The 10,974-nt window shown below is 36.2% G+C and overlaps 1 protein-coding gene across 4 annotated transcripts in view; it reads left to right on the forward strand.

Annotated features, from left to right (window-relative positions):
* Nucleotides 1-8,730, forward strand: part of Rbm39 (RNA binding motif protein 39) — a 35,653-nt gene extending 26,923 nt beyond the window's left edge. For 2 of the 4 annotated variants that reach the window (XM_041670094.1, XM_041670093.1), the window contains exons 13-17: nt 2,056-2,106; nt 5,620-5,701; nt 6,624-6,729; nt 7,625-7,703; nt 7,790-8,730. In XM_041670094.1, the coding sequence (XP_041526028.1) occupies nt 2,056-2,106; nt 5,620-5,701; nt 6,624-6,729; nt 7,625-7,703; nt 7,790-7,890 (419 nt within the window). In that variant the 3' untranslated portion in view covers nt 7,891-8,730. The remainder of the gene's footprint in view (nt 1-2,055; nt 2,107-5,619; nt 5,702-6,623; nt 6,730-7,624; nt 7,704-7,789) is intronic. The other 2 variants (XM_041670096.1, XM_041670095.1) reach the window with 1 other exon arrangement.
* Nucleotides 8,731-10,974: the final 2,244 nt, after the last annotated feature.

Genomic DNA, 10,974 nt, shown 5'->3' on the forward strand with positions numbered 1-10,974 from the left:
CATGCCACCTTGAGGTATTGCTTATTATATACAGAAGTCTTATCATCAACCCTGAGGATAATATGTCCTGGTGATTATTAGTAAAAATCTTAAATATATGGGCTGTAATGGTGGCCTCATGAGGATTGGCTTACTCTTACAGGCGAACCAGGGTTCTATTTCATGTATCCACCTAACAACTCACAGCTAATTATAAGTCCTCTTTCTGGGTAAATAATGCATTCTTTTGACCCTGGGGGCAATCGAAACACCCTTGTTGCACAGACATAAAGCCAGGAAAAATTACGCATACACATTTAAAGAGAATTCACTTTGTGGGGTGGGGAGGCAGGGAAGATTCGCTGTTTTAGTTGTTTTTACTTATTTTGAGGTAGGATACTTAATCCTTTGCCCATGTGTGGAGGCTAGAGGCCCATTTATCTGTTTTTTTTTTTTTTTTTTTTTTTTTTTTTTTTTTTTGGTTTTTTCGGAGCCTGTCCTGGAACTCCCTTTGTAGACCAGGCTGGCCTCGAACTCACAGAGATCCGCCTGCCTCTGCCTCCCGAGTGCTGGGATTAAAGGCGTGAGCCACCACCGCCCGGCTCCATTTATCTGTTCTTGCTCTATCCTTCCACCATATGTGTTTCAGAGACCCAAGTGAGGTAGTCAGGATAGAGGCCTTCCTATTTATTAATTTAGTTTTTTTGAGACTTGGTTTTTCTGTGTAATATTCCTATCTGTCCTGGAATTAGCGCTGTAAATCAGGCTGGACTCGAACTCAGAGATCTGCCTTAGTGTCACCCAAGTGCTAGGGTTAAAGGCATGTGTTAGCACTGCCTGGCTCTCAATTATGTGTTAGCATTATATTTAGTTTACCATTATTGAGACGGGATTTTACTGGATATCTCTGGTTGGCCTTTATTAAGTCTTAACCTTTATCCACCAACTCAGAGCTGTCCTACTTGGTTAATAGCATCAATCTCTTATTTATACATTTTACCCATTTTGTGTGAAAAAGGCAATTGTATTTAAAGTAACTGATACTCGTTCACATTAATATTTTTGAGTTCACTTGATATAAATACATTTCATCTCTTGAGCTCATTGATATGCTAATTTTTAGCTCAAATTGCCCAGCTGTTTTAACTCACTAAACGTGTAGTTTTAGATACATGTTTTATGTATTCTGGTGTTTTTACATTCCAAATAGAATTTCAGGTTTTATTGGCTATGGTAGCTTTGCAGAGATAAATTCTCTATCTCTTGTTTTTCTTATTTGCTTGAGACAGGGTCTCACTATGATGTAGCCCTGGCTGTTAGGAAATTTCTTATGTAGATCACCCTCTGTTCAAACAGCCCACAACCTGCCTCTCCTCTGCTATTGCTGATTTAATGGCTTGGACAACACGAGCTAACTGCTTGAGTCTCTTTCCCAATTCATATAGACTTTCCATACATGTCATAATTTCTTAATGTGCTTTCCTGTGTTGAAACAGTTTTCACTGTAGCTGATCAAATTGTTAGCCTGTGCTAAAAAATCAGTGACAGATTTAATCCGAGAAGCTCTTAGAAAGATAAGTTCCACATTGTTACAATAATGTCTTTTTCAGTTAATGAAAATTTTTAAAATTAGTGAACTGGATCATAGGTCTTACATGTGTGTTTGTTGTTACACTTCTAATAAAACTTTTTGAAATACTTAACGCTGATTACTACTAGTAAAAATAAGTTTTATTTTCCAAGTACTTGGAATTGAATTCTCAATCAGGGTTTTTAACATATTTTCTGACTGGTATGCTTCCCTTTCCCCATTTCCCATTATTCCTAGCCTTGGTATCATAAATGGAACACATGATAGGGAAGACTGTACATAGGAGGAGAGGTGAATCATTTTCTAGGATAAGAAGTAAAAGGCCCCAAAGCCTATTCAATGAGGAATGGGGAAGGAGGTTTTGCTGCCAGGTTTTGCTAAGTTTACTCTAATAAACCCTGCTGTTGAAGTCCTCTTTTATTAATACTTTCCTGACATTTACCCTGTTAGTTGAGGCTCTTCATTGTTCCTGCACTGAGCTGTAGAATTCTCTTTTGTTATAGATTTGCAAACACGACTTTCCCAACAGACTGAAGGTGAGTTAATTATTTTTAATCTTTTTTTTCCTTGAAATATAATTAAGTGTACAAAGATAAAATTTGTTAATGATTGTTTGGATATAATTTTGCCATTTAATGTAAGATAGAATAATCTATCACTGATTTTAAAGTTAATAAAAGATGTCTGGATATTTTTACATTTGAATTGCTTGAATGTTTGAGCCGGCGAGCTTTAGGGTTTTTTTGACCTCTGATAGAGGACTGTCGCACTCAGTCCTTGATTCTTAAAAAAGCAAGATCCATAACTCAGTTTTGTATTTCTTTCATGGTTTATCTAACTTACCTAAAAGAAAGTGACATATAGTCAATGTTTTAGCAGACCAGCCTCAGAACATGGAAAACGGATCTGCTGTTAAATTCAGAATTGTATGGGGTTAGATATTTTATATTGTTATAATGATGGCTTATCCTACTCTGTAGTAACAAGCCATGACTGGGACTGTTCTCAATTATGTGCATATTGAAATGATGGCAAGTAGACAATGGTTTCATGTCTTATTTATGAAACTATTTCATGACAAAAAAAGCATCTTAGTGTGCCACCATTAGAGTAACGTGGTTATTGTTTTATACTAATTATCCCATTTGAAAAAAATTCTTATTTTTAGATAAGTATTAAGTGTATTTTAAGTTTCTTTAGGCAAATGCCACATTTGTAGTTTCTGTTTTTTTAATTATTAACATTTTCATCAAATTAAAATTTTATTTCTTTGTGCTTCTGCATGCTGCTTAGTTTAAGCCAAAATGATCCTTTTGTAATTTCCTTGATCTGTATTACTCATACTTAATCAGTAGTTCCCTTTAGGTGTTTTCTTGATGCTTTTTAGTTGTGCATACATTTATTTTTTATTTTAGTAGATAGGGTTTCACTGTGTAGCTCTGCCTCTTCTAGAACTATGTATGTAGAATAGACTGGTCTAAAACTCGATCTGCTTAACTTTGCCTGCTAGAGCCTGGCATTTTTAATCATAGACAATTGGTTTTGTATGTTTTGTTTTTCAAAACAGGGTTTCATTTTAGCAACCCTTGCTGTTCAGGAGCTCAAAATGATATGCTTTCCTCTCCCTCTTGAGTGCTGGGATTAAAGGCGTGCACCACCAGCACGTTTTGTTTTTAGATGTATTATGTTGGGTTTCTTAAGCAGTTGTACATTTAATTCCTAAGCTGCACCAGGTAATATTTGTTCATAGTGGGAAATACTAGAAAAAGGTTTCTCAATTCTCTAAAGAAAAATCATTTTTTTCTTTAAAGGACATATTAAAGAAGGAAAAACACCCTTATCCTCCACCCAAGATAAGGTTTATCTGTGTCCTGGAAGTCCCTCTGTTGAACTGGCTGGCCTCACTGCATCTGTCTCTGCCTTCTGAATTCTGGGATCAAAGGCTTTCACTTCCACTGTCATGTCCATTTAACACTAGGCTTTTCCTTTTTCAGCCATCTCCATCCTTTCCCATTGGCTATAATGCTTTCTCTAGTGGTAGGATTAAAAGAATGGAGTCACATGCCTATCATTATGCAGGCATTCTTTAAATAGATACCCTGCAGCTGCATAGTGGTGGGTTAGACCTTTAGTCCCAGAACTCAGGTGATAGAGCCTGGTGGATCTTAGTGAGTGACTTCTAGTTCAGCCAGGGCTACACAGAGAAACCCTGTCTAAAAAAACATAACCATAAAGCACAAAATTAATAGATTAATTTTTTAATGTGCTATTTCGTGATTAGCTGTAAATTGTTAAGTGCAATTTGCCTGATACTTCCTTAGAGATTTTTTGTTTCAGTTATCTCGATTTCTTAATACATTATTTTATCCTTAGCTGTTTATTATTAATGCATTGGAATGGGATTTGGTCAGATAATGTGATTACGGTGAGTTCTGTAATAGCTGCTATAATATCTTTGATAATTTTATGCAAACTGGAGGGACACAAGACCTGTCTCAACAGAAAACCATAACCTAAGGAACTCTAAATAGAAACCATTGCAACAGTTAACAATTAACTACAGCTATGTAATGTCCAGTGTATTCAAACATATGTGAGTCATATCATAAATGAGTTGTTCTTTTTTATTATTTTTCTATGAGAAAGCATTTAAAATGTTACTTTATTGACATTTTTCCTTGGATACTTTTTCTTACCTTTTAATAGTTAATCATATTAAGGTTCACGCATTGAAAAGAAAGATGTATCCTTGATTTAGAGCACTTTAGTTCCTTATTTTAAGACCCATATTTGGATTCCAGAATCCACATGATAGTCACAACAGTATGAAGCAAGTATCAGGTTATCTCATGCAGCCTTCTTGCTTCTGAGATAAACGGGTACCTAAAGCCCTTGCATGTAGGCAATGACTTTCACATACATACATATATATTGCGCCTTTGGGACTCTTGAGATGGTTGAGTTTAGAGAATTTGTTTTTATACATAAATCTAAAATATATGCATTGCTCTTTAAAAAACAATTATACCTGGCAAAACCAAGAGAGTATTATTAGAGATTTCCAATCACTCCATTTTATATCATTAAAGAATAAAATGAATCTTCTATTTAACTTTTTTCTTTCCTGAGTGTTTTGTATTAAGGTTTTTGTTTTAATTTAATTAATTTAGAGTACATATCTGTTCTCAATCCGTCATAGGATTTGTTTGGCTGGTTTGCTTTGAGAAAGGATCTCTCTCTGGTATTGTAGTCCAGGTTATCCTAGAATTTGCTTTGTAACCCAAAAGACCCAGAAATCTCTAAGAGACCCTCCTACCTGTTTCGTGGATGGTGAGATAATGTGAACTCAACCAATGCCCTGGTTTTTTTTTTTTTTTTTTTTTTTTTTGTTGTTGGTTTTTTTGTTTTTTGGTTTTTCGAGACAGGATTTCTCTGTGGTTTGAAGCCTGTCCTGGAACTAGCTCTTGTAGACCAGGCTGGTCTCGAACTCACAGAGATCTGCCTGCCTCTGCCTCCCAAGTGCTGGGATTAAAGGCGTGCGCCACCACTGCCCAGACCAATGCCCTGTTTAAATATGGGTTTGTTTGTTTCCTGTCTAGCCTAGAACTTGCTGTGTTGGCTTGGGTCGCTTTGAACTTCTGATTATCCTTCCTTAGGCCAAGATTATAGTTGACCCATTTGTGTTTATGTTAAGGATTAAACCCAGAGCTTCGTATCTCTTAGGTTAGCACTAAGCTCCAAAAAAAGCTCCTTAAATTTTTAGGAAAATTTTTTGCATCTTCTGTCTGGACTGTTTTTCTCCATCTCATTCTCTAAATAATAAATGTTTATAGACCTTGTTGCCTATTATAAGTTAAGCTAATGATGATTTAGTGTAGTCATGCTTACCTTAACTGTTAAGGTTGAATGATAAAATGAGCAAATGTCTTATGTTGAAGAAGATGATTATATAATATGTACTCCACATTTAGATAGGCTTCATTTTTGTTTTAGTTGTCATGGGATAGTACATGTTTTTCAGGAAGCTGATTTTTTTTCTTCTTTTTTAGCCTCAGCTTTAGCTGCAGCTGCATCTGTTCAACCACTTGCAACACAATGTTTCCAGCTTTCTAACATGTTTAACCCTCAAACGTAAGTATGCTTACAATAAGATAAATTGCCATTCATAATTAATTATTGAAAAGGTATTACGTTAGATAGTTGGCATTGTTTTGCACATGGACACCTGGTTTGAAATTTAAAGCTGTGACAGTAGTAAAATATCTACAGCCTTTCACTACTACTTAGTTGTATGTGCATTGTCTTACCCTATGTGTTGTATGAAGGTACTAGATTCCCTGGTAAGCTGCTACACATGTGCCAGGAATTGAATCTCTGTTCTCTGGGAGGACACATACTCTTTTTAACTACTGAGCTCTCTCTCTAATCCCTCTTTGGAGCTCTCTTGAAAAAGGAGGTCCTCTGTAGCGAGTATCCATCCTTTTTTACTATTAGGATTTTATTTTCTTTTTCATGTACTGGTCATGAATATAAGTGACGGCTTTTCCTGATGCTGGAGATTACCAGTCCTCTTTTTTACTCCCGACAGGGACTCTTTTTTTTTTTTTTTTTTTTTTGGTAGGAATGAACTTTCTATAGCACTAATAATCTGTGTGGGCTTTGAACTTGTGATCCCTCTCTCCTTTGAGTTTATCTTTGTGCAATACATTTTATTTTGAAATTTCTCTTTTTATTCACGTTAGAAAATAATTTTAATTTCTTTTAATTTTATTAATATAGTGTTAATAATCAAATATTTAAGTGTTTGGGTGCTAAAATTCAACTTTTAATTTTATTTTTTTGTTTAGTTATTTTGTTTTCTAAATAGGGTTTCTCTGTGGGATAGACTTGGCTGTCATGGAACTTACTCTGTAGACCATGCTGGCCTTGAACTGATTGGCCTGCCTGGTATTCATATGGTGGAAGAGCTAATGAATTCCTTTCCAGATTACAAAGATAGTACTTAACCACTTTTAGTACTTAAATATAACTTCATTGTGTTTTATCCTTACAGAGAAGAAGAAGTTGGATGGGATACAGAGATTAAAGATGATGTGATTGAAGAATGTAATAAACATGGAGGAGTTATTCATATTTATGTTGACAAAAATTCTGCTCAGGTATATTAATATTTCTTTCTTTGTGGGTTTTTGTTTTCTAGACAGGGTTTTCCTTTGAAGCTCTGGGTGCCTAGTATTCACTATGTATAGTTAGTCCCAGGCCAACTTTGAACTCAGTGCTGGGACTAAAGGCATCCCCCACCACTGCTGGGCCTTATTTTGATACTTTTTTTTTTTTTTTTTTTTTTTTGGTTTTTCGAGACAGGGTTTCGCTGTGGCTTTGGAGCCTGTCCTGGAACTAGCTCTGTAGACCAGGCTGGTCTCGAACTCACAGAGATCCGCCTGCCTCTGCCTCCCGAGTGCTGGGATTAAAGGCGTGCGCCACCACCGCCCGGCTTTTATTTTGATACTTTTAAGTAAACATTTTATTTTATTCTTGAACCAGTTAGTGCATCACATGTCCATTGTATTTTATATTAGTTTTTCTTGGTGTTTTTTTTTTGTTTGTTTTTAATGCATTGTTAATGCATGAATTTTGTTATTTGGTTTACCCACCCAAGTGATTGTGCTTACTGTAGGCACATAGTGCGATTCTCTAGTGGTTATTCTTGAAAAGAACTTGAATGTGCTATCTAAATTTACCCCCTAAAAGAAAGGCAAGATAAATACAAATTTTAATGAGAGTTGTGTCACATATCAGTTTGTTTACAGCGGTTTCCTTGGTTGGGACTGCCACAGCTTTCATACTTTATTTAAAAATAAATGAGAGATTGGGGGGATAATAGAAAGATATTTAAATATATTTTTAAATCAAGTTTTCTGAAACATCAAGTATTTGGTCATAAGCTATTTGAATGAATATGAAAAATTAAGTACTAAGTTGCAAACGTCTTGAATAAACATGAGACTTGTGTTCTATACCGTTTTTATTTATTTTTTGTTTTTCTACTTTCAGGGCAATGTGTATGTGAAGTGCCCATCTATTGCTGCAGCTATTGCTGCTGTCAATGCATTGCATGGCAGGTGGTTTGCTGGTGAGTTACTGCTACACACACTTTATGTTGGACATCAAGTGATTTGAGTGTAGTTGTCTTACTCAACTTTTTTTTTTTGTCAACAGGTAAAATGATAACAGCAGCGTATGTACCTCTTCCAACTTACCACAACCTCTTTCCTGATTCTATGACAGCAACACAACTACTGGTTCCAAGTAGACGATGAAGGAAGATATAGTCCCTTATGTATATAGCTTTTTTTTCCTTGAATTCATCTTGAGTTATCTTTTATTTAGATAAAAATAAAGAGGCAAGGGTCTACTGTCATTTGTATTCAACTCCTGTTATCTTGAAAAATAAAAATGTTAACAGGAATGCAGTGTGCTCATTCTCCCTAACTAGCAAATCTTACTTCATGCAAAGCTCTTTGCTTGTTCTGCCGTTTTAAAATGTCCGTGTAGAAAATTACATTAAGGCTCTATAGAATAGCTCTAGGGGAACAAATGTGCTTTCTGTATAAAGGCAGACAGGTAATGTTTTAATGTTTCAGAAGCCTGACTTTTTACACAGCAGTTACATTTCACATTCTTTCATGTATTTTGCTCCTTGGTTCAGGAAAGGTTTCTGGAATACACATTTAGTGTGTGGAAAATCTAGGCAGCTAAGGGCTGTTTAGCATCTCACCTTGATCATTTGGCAAGAAGGGGCTTTCAAAATTATATTTGTTGATGGTAACTTTTCAATTAATGTATCTGTAAAAGTTTCTTTGTAAATACTGTGTGTTAGTGTGTCTTGAGATTCCAAACAAAATGATCCCTGCATTTCCTGAAGATGGTTGATGTAACAGTTTGAGCAAAGCTGTCTGAGCAAGTGATAGGAAATGCAGAAATAGGTTTTGTCTGGTTGCATATAATCTTTGCTCTTTTTAAGCTCTGTGAGCTCTGAAATATATTTTTGGGTTACTTCAGTGTGTTTGACAAGACAGCTTGATATTTCTATCAAACAAATGACTTTCATATTGCAACAATCTTTGTAAGAACCACTCAAATAAAATTCTCTGAAAAAGGACACAAGAAAATTTTCGTTCTTCAAATGCTTATGTTACAAACTTGAGCATAGGCTGTCGTGGTTTTGTTTTCAAATTAGTGTCTCTGCATTATAGTTTAGGTTTACCAATATTTGAAGATGATACTGTCTCAGCCTGTGGATTGCTAAGATTTGGTATATATGTGTATCCACACACGTATTAATTTGCTTCATTCTTAGTAATAGTATTTCCTAGTGCGGGAAATATTTTTCAACATCTTGGGCTTCTTATCAGTCACCAAGGTATGTCCCTTCTGTTGAAGAAAAGCTGACCCTTGGCTAATGCTCTGGAACAGCATTCATCGATATGTCTTTGGGTCGTCTCTCAAAAGGTCGGAAAGTTTTTACCTTGATCTCCGAACACAGTAGCTTCTAAACTCATAACTAGGGAGAAAGTCTATTCTGCTTGTACTTGATAGATTTGATTGAGTTCTGTCCTTTTCTAAGTCCTATACAAATATTTCTGGTTTAAGGGGTAGCCCTGAACTGCAGTGCCAAATTTGCTTTGAGCTCTTTAATGTGTCTTATGTATGTGAACCCAAACATTCTTGAAGGGCTGACAATACTGCCTCAGCTAGGCTTCAATCACTGCACTTCTCCAAATGCTGAAACAGTCTTTATTTTTTTTTTTGTTTTGTTTTTCGAGGCAGCGTTTCTCTGTGGTTTTGGAGCCTGCCCTGGAACTAGCTCTGTAGACCAGGCTGGTCTCGAACTCAGAGATCCACCTGCCTATGCCTCCCAAGTGCTGGGATTAAAGGTGTGCATTTAGTATTTTGGGTTTAGTTTTGTTCCAGGGTTCCTGGACATGCTTTGTAGACTAGTTAGGCCTCTAATTTAGAGATCTCTGTGCTTCTACCTCATGCGTGCTGGGATTAAAGGCCTTTTTTACCTCAGCCAGCCTTTGTTTTTAATTTATTTTGAGGCAAGGCCTCCTGTAGTCTTGAGAGTCTGTCTTGGAGCATCTGACCTATTTTTCTGTTTAAAAATAATTTTAATGCTACATGAACATTTGCCAGCGTATCTCACATGCACCACATACATGCTTGGTGCCTGTGGAGGTCCTCTGAAATTGGGGTTATGGGTGCCTGAGAGTCACAAATTTTGATTTTGGGGGACTGAAGTCAGAGCTTGTTAGACATTTTTTTCCTATTTTATGTAAATTGGTGTTTTGCCTACATGAATGTGACTGTTTCAAATTCTCTAAGTGGAATTAGACAAGTTATAAGCTGTCATGTGGGTGCTGGGAAATGAGCCCTGGGTCCACAGAACAGTCAGTGCTCTTAGCTCTGCAGTAAGCATTCTTAAGCTCTGAGCTCTCCTACCCATATTTTCATTTTCACAATAGGCAGTATGAATTCCAATGGATTTTCATAGCATGCCAATTTTTTTTTTTTTTTTTTTTTTTTTGAGACAGAGTTTCTCTGTAGCCTTGGAGCCTGTCCTGGAACTAGCTCTTGTAGACCAGGCTGGTCTCGAAGCATGCCAATTTCTTTAAAGGTTGCGTCAACTATAGGATAATATTGAATCTGCTCTTTTACATGTAACCAGTGTAACAAGTACATCCAAGCTTGCCAATCAACACATCTTTAATTGTAGATAAGGGGATGGAAGTAAAAATTGCTTGAATAAAAATAATCAGAAAGTATTTTGAAGTGTCCATTCTGAGTGAAATCCTTTAGATCTTTAACTGTGGTTTCCCTCTTAGATAAGAAATCTATATATAGTTGGGCTGGAGAGATGGCTCAGAGGTTACCAACTGACTGCTCTTCCAATGGTCCTAAGTTCAATTCCCACTAACCACATGCTGGCTCACAACCATCTGTACTGAGATCTGGCGCCCTCTGGTATGCGGGCATACATTGAGGCAGAATGTTGTATACATAGTAAATAAATAAATCCTTTAAAAATAAAAAAAGGAGGGCTGGAGAGATGGCTCAGTGGTTAAGAGCATTGCCTGGTCTTCCAAAGGTCCTGAGTTCAATTCCCAGCAACCACATGTTATGAGGTCTGGTGCCCTCTTCTGGGCTGCAGACATACACACAGAATATTGTATACATAATAAATTAAAAAAAGGAAATCTATAGATCTAAAGTCTTAATTTACTTTTCCATGTGCCCTCAAATCACATTTTTGTTTATTGACTAATCAAGTTCTGTTTGAAATACAGTTGAAGAGTAATCAAAATCCGTAAGAAACAGTCAAATTAAGTCTGTACTTCATGACA

Source organism: Microtus oregoni, unplaced genomic scaffold, assembly GCF_018167655.1.
Source record: "Microtus oregoni isolate MIOR12 unplaced genomic scaffold, Mior012 000020F_ref0000438, whole genome shotgun sequence".
In the NCBI taxonomy this organism is placed as follows: domain Eukaryota; kingdom Metazoa; phylum Chordata; class Mammalia; order Rodentia; family Cricetidae; genus Microtus; species Microtus oregoni.